This window comes from Periplaneta americana, chromosome 3 (genome assembly GCF_040183065.1).
Source record: "Periplaneta americana isolate PAMFEO1 chromosome 3, P.americana_PAMFEO1_priV1, whole genome shotgun sequence".
NCBI lineage: Eukaryota > Metazoa > Arthropoda > Insecta > Blattodea > Blattidae > Periplaneta > Periplaneta americana.
In genome coordinates this window covers 125,098,660-125,121,003 of record NC_091119.1, presented here as the reverse complement: position 1 = coordinate 125,121,003, position 22,344 = coordinate 125,098,660, and the positions used below count along the sequence as shown (strand labels likewise).

The following is a 22,344-nucleotide window of genomic DNA, read 5'->3' as shown; positions in this document are numbered from 1 at the left end:
TAAGTATTAGACTGTGGTATTATCCAGTTGTTCCGTTATCTATTATTGTGGCCTTAAACAATACTGGTAATACTGAAAATTCATGTTGGCATTGCCATTATTCAATATTTCACTTACTTATCCCGAGTATAAACTTATATGGGTGATTGAATTGATTTTATAATATCGCCAAAGATGAATCATATAATACTTCAATAAATACAGCGCTCCTCTGCCATTCATCTTTATTTCATCACGACCCATCCTTGGTAAAAGATGTTTAAAACAGTGTCTATCACCAGGCTACATCAATGTATTGTGGTGCTGTTTCCGAATTTCGCGCCGCAAACACTCCCTTTAATGGCAGATTCTAGCCGATTCAATTTGTGACATTTTCCTTGCCTGCCACTCACGAGTATGTGTCTCTAGTAAGTATTACAAACTCTTTGGACCCACTCAATATATCTATATACAAATAAAAGCAAAATCGCAACTTCCTTACCAATCTTCATTAAAATAATAATAATAATTCATCTGCCTCTATAGTTCTGCAGTTAATGTGTTGGGTTGGTCTACGCTCCCTCAAAAATTAAACAATTAAAAATGACAACAGGTAAAAAAAAGTCAAAAGACGATTCCGCCAGAATATCCGTCACCCGTCAAAACCATTCTTTTGCCGTCCTCTACAATGAAATTCCGTCAGTTTTTTCCGTCCAGTTGGCAACACTGGCTTTCGGTAATAATGCAACCTATAAGAAGTTTAGAAGCCTTGGGTTTCGAAAAGCTCTGTCGGCAAAGTTGATACTGAGAACACCAAAAATAAACGAGTAGATTCTTCCTCACTCCTTACCAAAAGTAGATTCCGAAGGCCATTGTTAGAGAGGTTCTTTCGATTTTTCAGGCTTCATAAGGTACCGGTGATTGAAGTCCCGCGCCGTGGCGCGACTAAGGCATCTCGCCTAGGACTCGCGTTACGGAACATAGACAAATAACAGAAAGATCTACGGAATGCGCGCTGCTCAGAGTCCTCATAGGGGAAGAAAGTTCCTCATGAAACTTCGACCAGTTTATGGGACCGGTGCCCACCCAGCAACGTGATGCCCACTTGGGAAGCTACGATAGGTAGCGAAAATCCTGTTTCGCAAACCAGCTGTAACGGCTGTGGGGCAATCATCGTGCTTACCACACGATACCTCCATTCTGGTTGGATGATCGTCCACCTCTGCTTCGGCATGTGAGGCCAGCAGCCGGCTGGTCGGTCTTGGCCCTTCAAAGGGCTGCAGCGCCATGAATTTACAGGTAATTTAAAGTTGTTTTTTTGTGTTCCAAAAGTTTACAACATATATTTTATTTGATTTAGTTAGTAACGAACAATTAAATGGCTAAATAACAGGCGAAAACAAATAATCACAATTTTATTATACATGACAACAAACCAAACAATGACGATAATATAAAAATCCACATTATTACGTTTAATATCACCATAAAACCATAATCAAAAGCTCAAGCCATATTCAAATTAGAATGCCCCCAGTAAAACAGTGAAAAAATTATCAACCAGCAATTTCTTTGCATAAAATCAATAACTTCAAGACTTCCTATATAATTTTGTACATCAGCCCCAGTAAAATAAGTTCTTGAAAAACTTAATTTCTGTATGAAGCATGTTAGAAAAAACAATTCCCTGTGAATAAATCAGGGGTAGTAAACTCGTATTGTAAAGACAGCAGTCTGCGTAACAGAAACTAAAGTAAGGGGAGAGGCTAAGCACTCTGAGGGCGGCTGTTTCCCAGCCCTGGAATAAACGAACAAAACTCTTTAGGTCCATCTACACAGTTCAATTTTTCTTTCAACTTTACGCATTCAAGCAATGCGTGCAAGATTGATATTATATTAATTTACAGGGTCTTTCTAAAAGAATGAACCGATTTCATTAAGCTGTATTTCCCAAACAGGCAAAAGTAACTTACAATACTGCAACCAAGACACATGTATTTGACTGATGTAGCAGTTTTGTTTCCTCTCCTACAAGTATTCAAGATGACCACCACCTGCAGCAAGGACCATATCAAGGCCATAGGCGAATTCCTCCCAACATATTGCATCATATCACGATCCACTGAGTTGATAACACGTGTTAGCCGCTCTTTAAGTCATCCAGGATAGTGGGTAGTGGTGGAACATAAACATTGTCCTTGACGTATCCCCACGGGAAGAAGTCGCAAGGAGTGAGGTCTGGGAATCTTGGAGGCCCTGCAGAGAGAGCATGATCTTCAGCACTCTTGCGACCAATCCACCATTGAGGCACTGTTCCATTAAAAAATGCTCGCACTGGCAAGCTCCAATGGAGTGGTGCTAGGGTTACCGTCCACCTGGCAAAAGGAGGACATGTCCTCTTTTTTAATCATTTTATCCTGTCCGGCAGGCATTTAAAAAAATTTTGAAATGTCTGGCAGGCATCTAAAAAAAATTTGAAATGTCCGGCATTTCGCATTTCAACTAGGATTAATATGAAAATTGAATAATGTGCGATATTATGCATAGAATATCTAAACAAATGGTGAAAACTTATGAAAGAATTTAACTGCTTTCAATGGTTGAAGCTGAAGCACATAAAAAACATGAAGTATGATGACCTATTGACATGCATTGAATTCTTACTCTAAAAACATCACTATCCATGATTCTAAGCGATTTTATCAATTTTATTCTGCAATGTACAAAGATATTCCAATTAAGTTAATTTGGACAAAGATTTAAGTTTAGATAAACAATGGTGCAAATTCCTCAATTACAGTAGTTCTGCGAGCACTGAAACTTTGTCAGAACTCTTAAAAATATGTCAATTCTATTTATTTATCCCAAGTCACAATGGAAGTGCTGCTCAATGGACAAAAGAACGAAATCGCATGCTAACAGAGACAGTCAGAGGTACCATGGTGAAATATATTTCAAGGACATGTCCTGTGAACAGTTCCATAGTTATTTTTTTACATGATATAAGTTTGTCTCTTCAGGCTCTTGTGCACAAAGTGGGCTCCACCGATAAGTAGGGTACAGATGTAATACTGATCCAGCAACTAGTGAGAGAAGTAACTAAGGTTGCCATTGTTTTTATCTTTAATTTTGTTCATACCAATTTTTAAAAAGTCCTCCTTTTTTCAGCAATGTCCTCTTATTTTTAGATTCCATGTCCTCCTATAGAATTTCTTCTCATGGCAACTCTAGGTGGTCCTCCATCTTGCTGGAAAACGAAGACATGTGGGTGCATTTGCAGCAAAGGGAAGAGCCAGGTTCGTAACATTTCGAGATAGCTTTGTCCTGTGACAGTGTCATTCTGGAAGAAGAAAGGGCCATAAACCCTGACGTTACTCATCACACAGAACACATTCACCTTAGGGGAAGCTCATTCGTGCTCAATTGTTTCATGTGGGTGTTCGGTTCCCCAAATCTGAACATTGTGACAATTGACATGGCCATTGATGTGAAAGGTTGCTTCATCACTAAAAATTATTTGTAAAGCGATATCATCACTTTCCATGTCCAGCATCACAGCACAGAATTCCATCCGTTTCTTCTTGTCAGCATGTGTCAGTGCCTGTACCTGTTGCAGTCTGTGCGGTTTCATGTGTAGAAGTCTTTTTCAAAACACACCAGACACCGCTCATCTGAAGCTCACGGCTAGCTTGAGATATGGACTTCTGTGGGCTCTGCTGAAATGTCTCTTGGATTCTTCCCATGTTTTCTTCTGAAGTTCGAGGTTGGCCAGGGCTTTTTCCTTACACAAACATCCACTGTCCTTAAACTGTTGGAACCACTGTCGGATGTTCTTGGGAGAGGGGCTGTACTGCACATTGTTAAATCTTCTACGGAAAGCACGCTGCACTGTGACCACAGAATTGGTCCTCGCAAACTCAAGAACATAGAACGCTTTTTGCTGAGGTGTTGCCATTCTGATACTCACGCGGCAAATGCTGTGAGCAGCAGGTTGGGTTGGGTTGGGAGGAGACGAGAGGCTCAGGGCAGGATCATCCAAGTTGTGAGATGGCAAAGAGCAGATTATGAGATTGCTAACTGCGCATGCGCTGACATCTCATGCACTGCCAGTGGAATCTTCACCTATGTTGCAGGAGGGTTTTAGGAGCATAAAAGAAAGTTATTTGTTACCTAGCTTTAACTTAAACTTTAAAACTTTGACTTCATTTTTACCCTATTTCAGTTTTTCAACATTTTTTAGTCTTTGAGCAAGTAAAAAGAACACTTAGAATTGAGCTATCGACTTCATTCAAACATGAATTGAATCTTAGGGTATGAACACGTTGGCGCCTAGCTTTAAAGCTAGCAGGCTCCGCTATCAGTGTTATGAAAGACAAGGAAGCTTGGTGTGCACAAATTGGAGCTTGTTTACAGGTCGCTTTAATCTCTCAGCTGATTAGGTCATCTCCTTGGAATCTCTGTGTAGACTTGATATCGCAAGGGATTCAAGTAGTGAGGACGAATTTGATTTATTAGACAGTGCAGAATCAAAGTGGTTATTATTACAAGAATTCTTTTCTCTCGAGTGTTCCTTTCACTCTATAAATAATGAAAGGGTTGCGTTTGGTGAATATTATCTTTTTAAATATCTGCGGAACTTTCCAGAAAAATTCATTAGATACCCAAGAGTAGAAATCGAAACTTTCGATTATCTTCTCTATTTAACCAAAGATTTCATACAGAAGGCTTGGAAAAATTGCCAGGGAATCCTATTTTGCAGGAAGAACGGCTTATACTCACACTGAGGTAAACTGTACAATTCTTACAAAATAGTGCCTAGTGAACATTCTCAATAATTTGATTGATATTAGTTATTATTTATTTGTTTATTTTTCGTGGTATTAAGGCACATACAGAAGAAAGCGATCAAACTCTTGAAATGAGGTCGAAGACTCCAAATCAGGCCTATTGGTGAACGACGATGTCCAGTCATCCGAATTCATTAGTAGTTTGTAATTTAAAAATTAATTAAATTCTACCTCCAGTTTTGAATCTATACGAAAAGTTAATCTCGTGGCAGGTCTTTTGAACACACGAGCAATCAGTTTTTCTACATCCAATGTGTGCAGTACAACCACTGACACAGGATTCCCGCCACGAGTGAAGCAAGCGGTATGCTCAAGGTGGAGCTTGACAGGCCGCTGGCTGATAGTCAGAGTTAGTCAAGAATGATATTTCCCGCTCCTTTTAACATTATCACGTCGTAGCATCTATGATATTCAAACAATCGCGCTGCAATTTTTTGTATTGATAGGTCAATGTCCAAGGAAAGCATAGAAAACAATTCAAAGTCAAAAATATTGTTTTTAAAAGTGAGAAAAAAAATACTAACTTTGAAGTGATCTGCTCAAGAAAAAAATTTACGGTAAGCGGTAAACTTTTTTGTTTTTTCACGTTAGATGGGTGGTCAAAGCGAGAAAAATGTTGAGTAAAAATGTAAATTCGTTTTAAAAGTTACCACTGCTCAAAATCTTTACTGGTTACCGAGTTACAGCCAATTATTGTCAAAACTAAATCACATGCGCGTAGTTTAAAATAGAATATAAATTTGTGTAAATTAAAAAGCACGAATTACACAAATAATTGATAAAAGTCGTCTCTACTAATTACACAAGTCATCATTGACATCTGGTCCACAGATCACCTCTCCAATATCTCTGTTACTCCACGCCGAGACTTGCGCTGCAAGCTTGAAAGAATGACTGAAACCATTCTTGGAGCTTACAGCGTGCTGGAAAGCTAGCAGTAAAGCAACCATCCATGAGTCAACTTGTGCTGTGTCATATGATTCTAGCGATTCATTTCCCCCACTACCGCTACCAGCTACTCTACCAGCTAGTCTACCATCGTCAACGTGTTAGTACCCTTAGACACAGAGCTATGTTGCAATCTAAAATCAACCAATTTAGTTCAAAGCAAAAGCAATGCCTCCTTATAAATATTAAAAAAATAAAACAACTTTTTTAAATGTTAGAAAAAATTACATAAAAGGTAAGTGGGAAATGCTATTAAGTTCATTCTAGACTACAATATTCTTCAATTTGGTGAAAAAATGAATGAACTAGGTCAATTGGAAGTGAAGAAATGCTTGCCGAAAAAATGATTTTTTTTTTCAAAAACTATTTGTCTTGTGCCTCCAAATTTTTATTATTTTTCTCTTTCCTTTTGAATTCCTTTTATTTAGCTCTACGAAAGTAGTACGTGAGTTTTGAATTAGATTGAGGGGAAATTGTAAATTTTTACTCCAAGAGTTGATGCATACCTTAACCACTGAAAAATATATTTATATAGTGTACACCTTCAATATGCCTTATTGACAACTGGAAGATGTCTCCTGTCATTTATTAAATTATTACGTGTTTGATTAGGAATGAATGTTACATTATTTTTTTTTAATTTGGTAGCTTTTAATGCTTATCAAATACTAAAAATGCTTAATCGAACCATTACTTCCACTGACCTTTTTTTTTGTGTATAATGTGTGATGGGTGGCCCCTTGTAATGAGTTTTATAATCGACCATATACATAATGATCGATTCTTCTGTTTTGTTTATGTATCCAAGGTATTTGTTTATTAACCTAGTAGCTAGATTTATATGTCGAATAAAGCCAACTTTGGTTCTATAAATTGTAGCTTTATTATGCATCTGTTCCCTTTTATCATAGCCACAAGACATTTCAATTTTTATTGTACTATGTATATGGAATTATCACTACCTTAACACATTTAATATATCACAAAACATACTCTGAACCCTACATCATAGTATAGACATTAGTTTGGTTGCGCATACTCAACCTACACCTCAAATAATAAAACAAAATATAACAATAGGTCTTAATAAAGAAAGTGTTGTTGTTTTCTAATGTCAGGAGTTTGACAATAAAGTCATTTGACCTCTTGCACTCCAATATTTTTCAAAGATATTGTCATGGTCAGTCACTGAAGCACATATTTCGAGGTGTTCGGAATCCATTTCTTGGTTTGAGTTGCACAATGGACAGTTAGGGGACTGATATATTCCAATTCTATGCAGGTGTTTGCCCAAAGAGTCATGGCCTGCTGCCAATCTAAATGCAGCTACAGACGATTTGTGTGGTAAATTGGGAATTAACTGTGGATTATGATGCCGGGAGTTCCATTTTTTCCCTTGAGATTGTGTTATCAAATCTTGATTGTTGAAGTCTAAGTATGTAGATTTAATAAATCTTTTCACAGAGTAATGCGTAGATTTAGTAACAGGTCTGTAAGTAGCAGTGCTGCCCTTCTTTGCTGAAGCATCCGCATTCTTGTTTCCCAGGATTCCACGATGGGATGGTATCCATTGGAATACAATTCTTTTATTGAGTGTTATGAATTGAGAGAGCATTTTAGTTATTTCTGCTGTTTGAGATGGTGTGTGTCTAGAGACTATTGATAAAATAAAGTAAGTTAGTTACAGCGAAGTGCAGAAAAATTAATAGACTTTTTAAAATTATCTTAATGGCACCAGTTAAAAGTGAATAAAAACTGATAAGATTATTCACTTTTTCCAATTTATTATTTACTATAAATTCTCCAGGTAACGGATAATCGAGGTTGTACTGCAAAATATATAGTTTTATATGGGTTCATTCAGCACTCAGAGAAATTTATCCTACTATTCAGGTTCTGATAAATAAGCCAAAAGGAAAGCTCACGAGGAAGATAAACTGTAATGGGAAGAAAAGATCTAGAAGAATTTGATGCTAATGCATTGCGATACTGATGAAGATGACAACTCCCTTTATATACATTCATTCATAGTTATACATTCATTCATAGTTATCTGCGCCCAAAGAGCAGATTCTTCACTGCAAATCCGGCATTCTCCAACTTTCCTCAATCTCTGCATATGATCCATATATCTTAATGTTACCATATCATCTTTTGCCAAATTCTGAACTTTATAAACAGTACACAATATTTATACAGGAATACATACAGAACACTAAGTTATTGTAAACTATTTATTGCAACAGTTCAAAGAGTACATCAACTCCACCTTAACAATGCTAAATATGTTTGAGAAAAATATTAAGAATACTGTGCATACAATAGTTTAACAGCTTCTTTTTTGTATCTTCTAAAGCATAATAATTGGAGCACTGTACACAAATTATAACTGCAAAAGGGAGTAAGTCAGAAAATACCTCTTCTTTAAAGACAAAAGCTATCCAAGTTATTTTAATTTAGTTTTGCTGATAAAGTACCACATTATTGGAAAGAGATTTATAAATAATGATCAGTCTGGTTTTTTAACTTTGTAACAATTGTAGGTTCAGCTCTTAATTCAAAGACACCAGTTCTTCCTGTAACATCTACAACAAATTAGTATTGTGGCAGATTTTGTCTGTAAATACCAGTTCATCAATATTTTCCATATAACTGTATTACCTCAACTAGAGAACTGCCTGTGTAATTTAAATAAAATTTTATAATATCTTTTATTATCACCATTAAATCGAGAAAAATTCGTTCTGGCACCGGGAATCGAACCCGGGACCTCTCAGCTCTGCGCGATGAGAGGTCCCGGGTTCAATTCCTGGTGCCGGAACGAATTTTTCTAGATTTAATGGTGATAATACACACTGACTACTTCATAGTAGTCGTGTTAATATTCAATGAGGATGGCGAGACCTCATATAATGAATATTTGATGTATATTTTTTATAGTTTTAACTCGTGAACAGAAGGAAACTAAATTAATTAAATTATGTAATTCATTTACACAGGTAGAACTGCATTCAGATAAATGCTAACAGTTATGTACCTACAAATAAGTTATCAGCTGTTAGAAGTGGTGTGATTTCAGTATAAAAATATTCTACCTATACAGAGAGGCAAAAGGCCAGACACTGCAAATAAGAAATCTTCCACAGTTCAACACTGATAGAACGATTTACATTTAATACAATTTGAGTCACAATACTTCCTAACTCAATAGCAGTAATAGCTCTGTTGTGTATGAACTTTTTACACCGACGTCACAAATAGTGCAACTTCTAACATTTCCTATATTCTGCTTTAGTAAATTTTAGGAAAATATGAGATTTGATGAAAGTTAAGCTGTCAAATAGCTTTTACATTTCCTAACAATATTGCTGAGGAAATATTTCCAACATTTCAGAACTCGCTACAGATTTATTTTACAGACATAAGATGCAATAACCACATAGACATCATCTTTCGTCCCACGACAGTGTATTTGTGATACTGCCATCACCAATCCAAGTGTCTCCACCTACAAGTAGCATTCCAAAGCTTTGTATCACTTTACCATCTTAGATATAGCTTATAGTGCACCATGTGAAGTTATCAAAATTGCACTATGGGGAAATGGGAGTATTCTACCACATGCTCAATTCAACTCAGCACCAAGATTTGAACCCAGCTTGACATCGAAACTCAATACCCTACTCATATGGCCAACAAACTTCACAGTTATATTTAGAATGGCAACATAACGAGTTAATTTGTTCTGTTATTTCAAGGTCAGCCTGAAGTCTGACTTAACTGTGTACGTAGACTGTCCATCTGAAGATGATTGGCTTGTGGTTTTAATACAAGAGAGTCACTTCAGCTATTAATATTACACTGAATATGTAAGCAGCAAAGAATTTTTTTTTAAATGCCATAGTTATTTCCTTCCACAAATATAAATTTGGTGGAAGTTATGGAGAATTAGTTTCACACTTGCTTCTAGCAAAAAAAAAAAAAAAAAAAAAAAAAAAAAAACCGAGATTTCATCAGATCTAAAGGGCAGGAGAGTACAGAATATGTCAAACAACTACAATGCCAAAGACAAAGTGACATCAAAACAATTTCACTGAAATTTCTTATCACTTCAATTTGTAGTACCATAGATTTAAAACTGTATGAGCAATAACTGACACTAAATTACCCAAAGTAATACTGTATATATTTATAAGCTAGATTTCAGAATATAACCTCATTGCTAGTAACTATGCTGTTCCGATGCAGTCATAATGCTAAAATAAACAATTGGTAGTAGTTTCCTTGCACAAAAAACGGAATATGGTGTATTTTAAGAAAATAAATTCTATAGAAAAGTGTTTTCATAAAGGAATATTTTCCCAGGACCAAAAATACAGCAGGTATTACTATGAGATCATTTGCATGATCCTTCACATTCCATTATTATTTCTTGTAAATATTTTGCTATTACAATTTTCATCGGTTCTAATTTTTAAACTGTTGCACCTGCTTATTATTAATGCACCATGGCCCCAGGTTTTTCTTCTTCTTGATTTCGGCACAGCATGACAATCACCAATGCAGGTTGATTTATTGAAGTTGTATTCTGAAGTCGCTCCCATTTATGGAACACATTATAATGTAGAGCATATATATTTATCATTAAAATAAAGATGAGTATAAAAATATAGATATTGAAATTCCTATTAAATGTTACATTACTGTTTTTTTTTCAACTGAATTTAACTATAATGTTCCAATAATTTTTATTAAATCTTACGTTATTTTTTTAATTGAATTTAAATATAATGTTTCAATAACTTTATTATTTTTATTCAGTTCATTCTACAAATTATTTCCAAACAAATGAAATAGGAATTTTAATATAGGCTATAATCCACTGTTGGTACATGACAATGTATGTCACAAAACACGATAATAAAATACAGGATATGTATATTTCCTGTTATAAATACATTACATGACAGTATGCTACAACATTTGTTATAAACAGCTATTTCCTCCTCTTTTGTTATGTACACTTCCAACCAACCATACAAACGATACCACTCACTAAAAGATGTAACATAAGACTGATGCGTAAGTTCCTAGTGTTTTTGTTTCCTATGAAAATAAGTCCTTCATAAGAAATTTATTTGGAATTTGTCATTGTAATGTCATAGTATTGTATTACTGAATACTTTTTTAATTTTAAACTACGTTTGTGTTAATAATTATTATGGGCTAAACAAAATGGAGTTTCAAGTAGAAAAAAAAAATTTCCAATACAACCTTTTGCTCAAACATTACCGCATAAAGGCAGTGGAGACCATTAGCATAGCACCATTTGTGCCGTTTACAAGGAGAATGCTATCAGAAAAAGTATGGCACAAATATGTTTTCTTGTTTCAAATAGGGCCATTTTGACAAGAACAATAATTCTCCACATTCAGGAAGACAGACTTTGATGAAGACCATTTAAGTGCTTTAATTCAGGATTATCCACATCCATCAAATCGGAAGTTGGCCAATATGATGAAATATGACCAATCAATAATTGTACGACATTTGTATTCCATGGGCAAAGTTAAAAAAATGGGATGTATGGGCAGTGTGCATTATGAGCAAAAGCAACAAAAAATCAATGTGTTATTAAATTTGTGCTTTCTTGCTTGCTCGTCATCATTTTGCTTGTCAACAACACCGATAATTTTTCTCCCAGACCGTTGCTAGTGTTAAACTAATGTGCAGCTGGTGGGAGAAAGGTGTCATCTATTATGAACTGCATTTGAGGAATGTAACAAATCATTGCTGAGATTTATGGCCAACAACTCAGTTGCTAAGAGACCGCAATTCAAGAAGAAACAACAAGGAAGACTGCATCAAACAATTTTGCAGCATGGTAATGCCTGTCTGCATACTGCTGACATTACAAGAGCTCAGTCTGGAGGTTATTCCACGTTCACCCAATTATCTTGATCTTGCTTCATCAGATTTTGATATTTTCTGCTCTCTATCCAACAATTTCAGGAAATCTCCTTTAATAACGAAGCCAATCTTCAAAATTGGCTGATGATTTCAACTCCAAACCACCAGATTTATTCAGACGTGGAATAAAAAATTGCCAGAATGTTGGGAGTAAGTCATAAATAATTCATGAAAATATATTATTGATTCGTTTATGGGAAATAAATAATTCTCGGTAAATTTAAAGATACGATGGAAAGGTATGACGTCAGAAGGTAGTTATAATAGTTATATACCGACATGTTTTTTCATAATACAGATTTGGTTATATAGTATAGAGTTAATGCAATTAAATTAAGTGTATATAATATTTAGTACTCACCATTCTGTTTTATTCAACATTCACTCTGACTATTCAAGTATGGTAGTATAAGCTTTTGAACTTAATTTCTGCTTGTCGTATCTTGGGTACACTTTGGCGATGTCTTGTAAGAAACACATACTCGTACAGTAACTATGCTTAAGTTGTTAGTAAAGAAATGTCATGAAGGCAACAATATATAAGAACGATGTTCTGCGAAATTGAAAATTTACACTCTTCAAACCAAGTATTTTTTGACGATAGTTTGTGAGTTTTAACTTTCAATTAGTTTTCACAATGCACACAATTCTTTGGTTCTTCTGATGGAAGTTACATTCTCTACAAAACTGAACACTTTTTTCTACACTTTCTAGTGACGATATAATATGTATCCACGTTAAAGTCTGTCGTATATTTTCTCGAAAATTGGAGGGGTGGGGAGGGGTGGAGAGAGGGAAAATAATTTTAATTAAGTACTTATATTTCGGTAGTAGTGACATCATACCTTTCCATCGTATCTTTAAAATTACCTAATTCTCTATTTAATTAAAACCACTATGAATTTATGCATCAACCTAATAGATTCAACTAAAATATTAAATAGACAAAGACCTGAACATAACAGTATGAGTTATTAGAAGAAGATAATAAACTAAGGCAATATTTACCTAACAAATTTCTACTTAAAGTTATAATTCTGGATTTGGATAAGTCTCAAAATATCACTCATATTACTATTCTTAAAATAAACAGAAGTCATCCTACAAAACAAAACAAAACAAAACAAAAATAAAGAGGGTATAAAGAATCTCTACTATAGAATATTATTAAGTTTTATACGAATAAATAATCGACAAAATTTAGAATAACAATAACTGGAAAATAAATGTTAATGTAATAGCCTATAAAAGGTAGAAGGAACAATCTTTTGCTGTCAGATCAATGTCACAAAAAAGCAAATGGGAAGAAGGGAGGTAAAATGTGTCACATATGAGTCATGATGATACATGAGAGTAGGAAATCAAAGTTCCGATCACTGCCATCGTGATCTAGATCACGATGGCAGTGGTTCCGATGCTTTTATGACTAGAAGATGGGTGGTGCCAACATCATTTCCTAACTAATTTATTCTTGGAAACCATTTTACTTATTTAACGGGCAGTAAGGCAGTCAAAAGTGTCATTAGAGAAGATACAGCAAGAGAAAAATTCCAGCTATGATAATATCAAGCTGTTTCAATCAGTAATTAACCAGTCATTCATTCAACAGAATGAAATAACTTGGTTCCCTCCATTATATTTAATTTTAACATGCGTGTATAAACAAAATACAAATGAAATGTTTAAGTTCAGCTATTATCAACACTTCCTCTATATTGCTAAACTGAGAGCACATAAGTGAATGGCAACAATTTGAAAGTTCACTGTATAGTACACATTTTATTAAAAAAAACTTGAATTAAATAAAATATTGAGTGGCTCAGTGCCAGACTTGCCCAACCCACAAAATTTTGAAATCTCTGACCTCTACACCAAGTGACTGTAAATTATCATGGCAGTGATGTGCGACATAGTTGCCTAAGCAACAAACAAACAAATATGGCATATGAAGAGTCAGACCTGGAGTCCATTCATAACATGTTTGAAGATAACAGTAATGATGACAAAGATTATCAACCCAATATTTTTGTAATAAGTATATTTTAATGGATGATTTATTTTTAATTGTATTTTTGCAAAGTTTATATAATGTGATGCTTAGGGAAGTTTGTCTCTTACATTTTTTCAAAACCCATAAGAAATGCAGAGGGTTAGGCCCTATTTTGGTGAATATTTTCGTTTATATTTTCAATAATTCAGTTAATATTTTATAATGTAAGCAAGTTTAGCTCCATTTGCACGTGTATGAAACATAATTAAAGGTAGTATTTTACGAAATTAAATATATTAGAATCCCTTGATGAGGTTGGTTAGGCAAGCTTAGTACTAAGTACGAATAATTGTTGTTGTCTGGCTAAAAATTTATAGCTTATGTCACCACATGTACCATTTTACTTTGTCATTTTAGATGACTATGGAGTTCGGAATGGCATGACTTCTAAATCATATCAACAATTTTCTCCCACAGACAATCATCTTACACTCTATAGTGATAGCTGTGGAGGGCAGAATTGTAATATTAAAACAGCTCTCTTCTTATCTTACGCATTGCAAAACCATTCAACCCTTGAAGTGATCAATAAAAAATTTTTCATTCCTGGTCACAGTTTGATATCTGTGACATAGACTTTGGAGTCATCGAGAGGTCTAAACGCTATCACTAAGAAGTATATGTTCCTGAAAAGTGGGAAAAAGTAATAGCTGATGTGAAGAAAAGAAATCCAAAATTCCAGGTCCATCGTATGACTAGCGAACTATTCTATAGTTGAGATACTTTAGCAAATGAAATAACAAACAGAAAGATATAAAAAAATAAACAAAAAGTGGAATGGCTCAAGATTCGATGGTTACAGTTTTGGAAAGATGAACCCAATAAACTTTTCTACAAAACAAACAGTGTGTCTGATTGCATAGATTTTGATGTAGTCGATAGAGCATGGAAAGGGATCCAAGGGTGCCCATCAAGAAACTTTTCTCAGAAATTGAATCTCCTGTATCCCAGAGGTTGGCCAATCACAAAAGAGAAGAAGAGAGATTTAATGTCACTACTCAAATATATCCCTCCAATTTACCATCATTATTACCGAAGTTTGAAAGTGGAAGGAGAAGGTTTCAACAATCCAGACATGAAAGCAACCGAAGGGGATAATGAATAAAGAGTTCCATATTTTTCTTTGTGTTCCAAAGAATTAAAGTTTGTACTTTGTTAATTAGTCCAATAAATCGGTCATCATACCTTTGACCTGCATTGATTGTAATGTCGTATACTTTTGAACCTAACTTGCATATCCGACTTATTTGGGTTTGAAACTTTTTTTATGAGGGCCAAACTTACCTAAACATTGCCTATGCCACACGTATGGGCTTGAAATATAATTTGTTCTAGGGCTAAACTTGTCTATCATTTGTTTTACAGTTAACACATTTCTGGGTTAATGATATTTCTCAACTTACTTTTTTTACATGGGCTAGATACATATTAGATTACGGTAAAAGAGAAATAATTTTCATTTGACATCTGATTATTTTAAAAAATGACGTTCAAATTTAGACTTGAATATCTCTTTTCAGTGTAATTGTGGTCTAGGCAAGTCTGGCACTGAGCCACTCAATTTAGAATTGATTTGGAGGCCGATTATTAAACCCTGGTTGGGACGGTCATCAAGTATCTATTTCAATCAATAGCTAGTCACCCAAGTCATTCTACTGACTGGAATAACTTGGTGCCTATCATTGCAACAAGAAGCATTTATACAAAACGCAGATGAAAGTTTTAATTCAACTATTTTAACACTTTCTCTCTACTGTCAAATTGAAACCACATGATATTCATATGAATGACAATATTTACTGTATATATTATATTTAATTAGATCTGAAGTAACTTGCAGCTAATACTGTAAAAATATTTGTAAGGAAATGCTTCATATACATAGAAGTTCCTAATGTTAGTACTTACTCTTAAATACCTGAATTCTATACATTCCAATATGCAAATACATCAATAAACATAACAGGCTGCAAAGATTACACAAATGCAGTACCAGAATACAATTAATTAATATTCACTCCACATTACAATCATTTTATATATGAATGAAAACATCTCAATCCTTCAATACAGGCAAATAAATGCCTCAGAAAATTGACCACTTACGCATCTATTCCTTTCACTATAAAACCTTGCAATGCAATGTCAAATTGTAGGCTTAATTTTTAACAAATACCAACATACCATCAAAATAAACAAATGCTAATTATTTCACCAGTAGTATCTAGAAAAATGAAACGAAGTGGGAAAGTAAAATGTTAGGAGTGGAAATAACAGCAAACAAAAGACTGTAATAATCTCCACACCTTCTAATATAGCGCACTGGCTCTTTAGCAGTACTTTAAGAAAAACTTCTACAGGATACTTTTTAGTTGTTTCATAAAGAACACAATTTTTGTTAAAGACAGCATCACAATAAAGTCTTCTCTGCCACTTATAATTCACAATCACCTCACCTCATCCATATCATTAAAAAAGCAACAGGAAATATCTGCATCACACAACATTGCCTGTAACAAATTCCTATGCACAAATAATTGGATCCAATCTAGAAACTGCCATTCATGATGGTGTATATTTCCCCTAACGACTTTTATTAAATGCACCCAACTGAAACAAGATTAAAAGAAATGTGATTTTCTAGATACCTACGTTTAAAGAGAATAATAAACCTATTTAGTGTTGGGTTTACTAATAAAATACTGCAGTGTCAGAAATAATAAGGCCAAATGAGACTCCTGTGATGGGAACCTAATGTATAGCCTTTGTGGACTGAAGAAAAAAATGACTGGCGTGTGATTTTTTTAACCGTTAAAAAATATTAATTGTTCACTTCCATGGAATGAAATTTTTGGGAAGGAGGGCACTATGACCTTGATCTATTGTGCTAACCCTTAAACTAAACGACATTTCATACATAATAAACCTATTTAGTGTTGGGTTTACTAATAAAATACTGCAGTGTCAGAAATAATAAGGCCAAATGAGACTCCTGTGATGGGAACCTAATGTATAGCCTTTGTGGACTGAAGAAAAAAATGACTGGCGTGTGATTTTTTTAACCGTTAAAAAATATTAATTGTTCACTTCCATGGAATGAAATTTTTGGGAAGGAGGGCACTATGACCTTGATCTATTGTGCTAACCCTTAAACTAAACGACATTTCATACTAGTTGAGAGGATGCAAAAGCATTTCTTTCCCCTTCTACTTGCCTTGAGTTCGTCAGTAACAGGGTGGTAGCTGTTACCTCTTATACCTGCACCTCCCAAGTTGTACACACAAGAAAATAAAATCTTAAATAAAGTACATAAATGAATATAAAATACAGTGACACAGACGTTTACATGGTTGAGTATATTTTAGTGTCATTCTTAAATATTTTCAAGTAATATATATAGTAAGGAATGTTAGTTTGTATTATAAAGTCGGGGGGGGGGGGGTGACAGTGCAGATTGTCCCGTTATATGTGTCGTAGAGTAGCAACTAGCGGTGGAGAAAACATTTATGTTCTGCTGTCAGTAGCTTTTTAATGTGCTAGTAGATATAAAGAGCAATAAAATGAAATATACACGCTTAGTATAGACTTTAGAAATATAGATTATCACTAAACATTTTCAATAATATAATTTTTCACTAGGTTGAAAGTCAATTAGTCGAACATTAGTAAGATAGACAGTAGCATCTTCCCCTTCACTGATGGTTGAGAGAGTGAGTAGAGGGGAAGGCCTATCAACCAAACTGAAATGAGGATTAAGCATATTCCCAAACCCACACCGGCTGACTACACTAAGGCTTGCTGTGTACCCGGGTTTCGACCAAGCCACTCCACTCACCCCTAGGCCAGCCCCTTCAATGCACCACCAGCCGACATTTGGGGAATATGATGAAATGATGACTAAATGGAGAAACGTCGATGGAATGATGTAGATGTCTCACATGGAGAAATGGCAGAACCCCAAGAAAAAACCCCCAACTGCAACATTATACGTTACAAGTGTCATTATGAATTTTTCATCCCGAACCTGACCAAAACTCCAACCTGGATCGCCTTCATGACAGGATGAAGATCTGACCACTCAGCCACCACAGGGCATTTGTGCAGTACCATTTCTGGTATTTTAAGTTTCCAAAACTGTTAAGATTTTAGGAATCACTGCAGCTAAAGTACTTGGAACTCTTCTAAGGCATTACTAATTAACATTTTCAGTTCTTATATTTAATTTTGACAAATTCTAAATATGTTTCATTACTATATAATTAACATACACATGTTGCATAAGTAGTAAATGAGCTGGGCATTCAATGATTCTGGAACATTATGCAAAAACCTGTACATTCTGCAAATAAAACTCCAATTCTTTCCACTTATTTATGTAAATAAGTAATCCACATTCAGTTTCTAGATACAGAAAGTTTCAGCGAACATTGACTTATAATGTGCATTGGTAGATCAGTGGTAAGACTCCCAAGCTAATGTCTCTGTTTTCCTATGTGACCATTGGCTTCACCAGATGAAAACTTAGGTAGTACATATTAAATAACAGAATTTGGTACTCTTTTCATACAGTAGGTGCTGCATTTTCTTTGACATAACTCATCTTTTGTTGATACATAATTCATAACAAAACCTGTTTTGTGAAACTTATCCATTAAATTACCGTGTTTCTAAACGAAACTGAGCTGGAAATTTAAGTCTAAATTTTCCCCTTGTTTTGCTACACAATTGCTTATTCTTTATGTGTTTTGCATATGTATAGCCTACATATTAATGTAGTGAACCACTGCACAACACAGACAAAATAAACTGCGCTGAATCACAGCTGCCTTACAACTGGTTTGCGCAAGCTTATCAACACCAAGCTGCACATGTGTACCTGCTGGCAGAACAAGAAGCTTGGAGCTATGGCATATGCAATGATCTGTCACCCTACATACACTACATCAACATTCGCTGTGACTCTATGTATCGATTACAATTTTCTGAGTTTATCTGTTTTATTATTTGTCCATTACATCAATGCAATGGCTAGACAGAAGAAGAAGAAAAAAAATCACCATCGTCTGTCTTTCCCAAGCACTGTCTACAAACAGTATTCACTTTAAACTTTATAAAACAAACTATTTATGTTCATTCAAATAAATTAAAACTTTGGACAAAATTTCTCGACACTGATTAAAATCTGTCTACAAACAGTATTCATTTTAAACTTATAAAGCAAACTATTTCCTCAAATAAATTAAAATTTTGGACAAAATTTCTCGAAATTTGTGCAATACAAGGCATAAAGGAGCACATAAATTTGAGAAAAAATTTCATGACAAGACAGAGTATACCCCTGGAAATGTGAATTACTGTTACTGACTGACCAACAATCTTTCATGATATGAACTGAAAATCCGAGAACATGTACCAATTAATTGTTCCTTACTTTAAAACCTGTGCTAAATGTATTATTGTGACAACAAAACGTTATCGCACATATGCTTCAAGTCACTTTCGCATTTCACCAAGTTGTGACAAAACTTTTGGGTCATATGAACTTTAGACACGAAAATGAAAATTGTCATGATCTCATTGGAGAAAAGTATTGGAAGAAACACATTCAAATAAACTAGTACTTGATAGGAATTATGTATCTGATAGAAAATCTATGACTTATAGGAATTTGTTTTAGAAGTATTATATTAAAATAAAATATGGAAATTAACACAAACTATTTTCTGTAACTTGAATTAATTTTTCATAAAAAGAATTAGTTGACAGTTTATACATCATTTTATCAATTGTAAGTCAGTCAGGCCACAGAGAGAACACTTTGTATACAATGGAATGTTATGAGAAGTCAGTTTACAAATACGAACTTGGGTTTGAGACACAGTTATTATCGCCCACTGCCATAACCTGGGAAAAGCTTACACAGAATATTAGCCAGAGTCTGATTCACGGTTACGTTATACTTTTCCCCAAGTACATGTCGACAGCAAGGGCACGTGAAAACTTGTGCTGCAAACGAACGTTTCAGGCACTTTTTACACAAGTTGTGTTTGCAAACGGTGGTAACAGGATCGTGGACGAGCTCCTGGCAGCAGATGCACATGAAAGCTTCTGCAACTTTCTCTATGTACTTCTGCTTACCCTGCTTCAAGTACTGGTTGCACGATTCCCACAGTTTGGCGTTTTCTTCCTGCGATATCAGTGTTCTTAAATCACTGTCGAGCTTGAACTCAACGACTTTGACTCGTTTGTTGCTGGGGCTCAAGCTTGCTGAGTCTTTCAGTATATCCCGGGGTCTCTTCCTCTGTTCACTGCTTTGTTTCTTGGTTTCTTGTTTACTTACTAAGGACTTCCCAGATTTAATTTTTTTTTCATTAGCTTCGAGAAAGCCCTCTGGCACCAGAGGCTTTTCCAGGCCATGAAGTTTAATAAGCTTCTTCCCTTCGGCAGTCCAGGGGGCAGGATTGTCATCATCACGGCGAAGAAGGTACCTCCAAACGATAAATCCCGATTTTCCTTTTTCTGGATAGTATTTCACAACTTTGTAGATTCCATCATACCTGTTTCCAATGTCGGGTGCATATTTAGAATCTTTTGAGAGTTTATAATTCCTAACAACCCTTACAGGCTTACCACCTTTCCAGTTTTTCGCTTCGGCACCTTTAACATTAAGCTCTGCGTTACAGTTTAGTGCTAGGGCCTTGTTGAGGCGTGTCAATGTCTGATCGCAACTTTGATCTGCTGTTCGTTTGTTTCCGGATAAATCACGACCCCCTGAACCTGTGTAAAGGAATTCATCGCCATTGTCCACATCGTCTTCATATCCTCCACTAAGTACAATACTGTATGCCCCGTCCGATTCGCGACCGTGTATGCCCCCTACAGGAGGTCGATGTACTCCTGACTCTGAAACTTGGACCCTATACAACCAATTTGTCCCGACTTCTATTCCAGGAACAGGGCCATAATGATTGGGAGGCACTAAAGTACACTCTTTGGTTCGTCCTACACAAGCCATTCCTTTCCCCCAATCTCTTGTACATTTTGTACTCATACACGGCATTTTTTCCTTCCGCTTACTCTCCTTCAGCTTCTCCCCTGCCTTCACAATTTCATTTTCGTCATTCTTGCAATCAGGGCAATACCAATCGTCTATCTCTGGGATGGATTCCAATGGAGGATCCAGACACCTAATGTGGAATGCCTTATCACACTCATCGCAAAGTATCTGAAGAGCGGGATCGTTCTTGCCACCACAAACGTTACAGTTACATTCTTTACACTTCACATCAGGATCATCACGACAAACAGTACAATTAATAGGACCCTGACGCAAATTAGATACTGCTGTTTCCATCAACTTGTCATCTTCCACAGACCTACATGCAAGAGGCACTACTTTCTCAATTTTCAGCACATTATCACAAAATGCTATCTTACACTCATCTATAAGTATATCTCTTCCTGAATATAAACATGCTGTTATTTCTTTTTCCCTTCTTGACGAACGTATTCTTGTGATAAGAATATCATACCAATGTCCCCATGATTCTGGACTTTCAATATTATAATTCGCCATAACAATATCTCCAACGTTTAATTCACCAAACTTATATTTATATCTCGCTCTAGGGCGTACATTGTCTAAAATCACTTGTAATGGACGATCTTCTTCATAACCTTCAAACAATACTTCATACAATAGGCCTTCATCTTCCAGTGATGTTACAGTTTCATTCTTATAGTTTGCGCTAATTTTCTCTTTATCTTGCTCATTAGTGTATATCTTACTATTCTGTTCCATATCAGTGCCAGTTCTAGATTCTGAAACATCAACTGGAAGACTTTCACATTCTTTGAGGTTGGATGATGGTCTTTCACTAACACCGATATCTTCTGTAATGGTATCAGATGTTATATTCTTTTCTTCACGTGACACAATACCTACGATTTTACCCTCGAACCATGCACCGTCCAAACCTCTTGCATCAACTAAATCTCCTATTTTGTAGTACTTACTGGAACACTGGTGTTTCCTCACATTTCTTATACCAGGCCTTCCGGTTTTACTGCCAGAAGGTTTAGGTTCTGCGACTTCTAACGCCGATGTTGTATTATCTACATCAGGTTTAATCATCAGTTGAATAACATCATTCAACCTGATGTCATAATCGAATAACCTATAACCATCTTCTAGCTGCTTACCGCGATAGAAGAATCTTTGTTTATCTCTCTTCACACCCAATTTTTCTTCGACTACGCCTCTGAATTCCTCTACGCTAGTTAATTTAGACACAGAGAGGGTAATATTTGTTTTCCCGTCAATTGTTCGCACTTTCACATACATTTTTCCACAAATTTCACACAAACCTGTAAACTCAAAACGCCGTCACTGAAAGTCTTCGAACAATACAAAGATTTGGCGCGAAGAGAATGTAATGGCGGCTTACCAACGGAGGAGGAATGTGAAATATCCCACAAATTTTACAGCTACATAAAATTTCCCAGCCTGCAGTACCAACACCAACGAGTTAGATTCTCTTTTTAAAGCCC

General features: G+C 35.4%; 1 protein-coding gene across 1 annotated transcript; it reads right to left on the bottom strand.

Moving 5' to 3' along the window:
- Window positions 1-11,434: 11,434 nt before the first annotated feature.
- Window positions 11,435-22,209, bottom strand: LOC138696504 (E3 ubiquitin-protein ligase UHRF1-like). Its single transcript, XM_069821550.1, has one exon. The coding sequence runs from the start codon at window positions 22,136-22,138 to the stop codon at window positions 19,679-19,681; it is 2,460 nt and encodes an 819-aa protein (XP_069677651.1). The 5' UTR covers window positions 22,139-22,209; the 3' UTR covers window positions 11,435-19,678.
- Window positions 22,210-22,344: the final 135 nt, after the last annotated feature.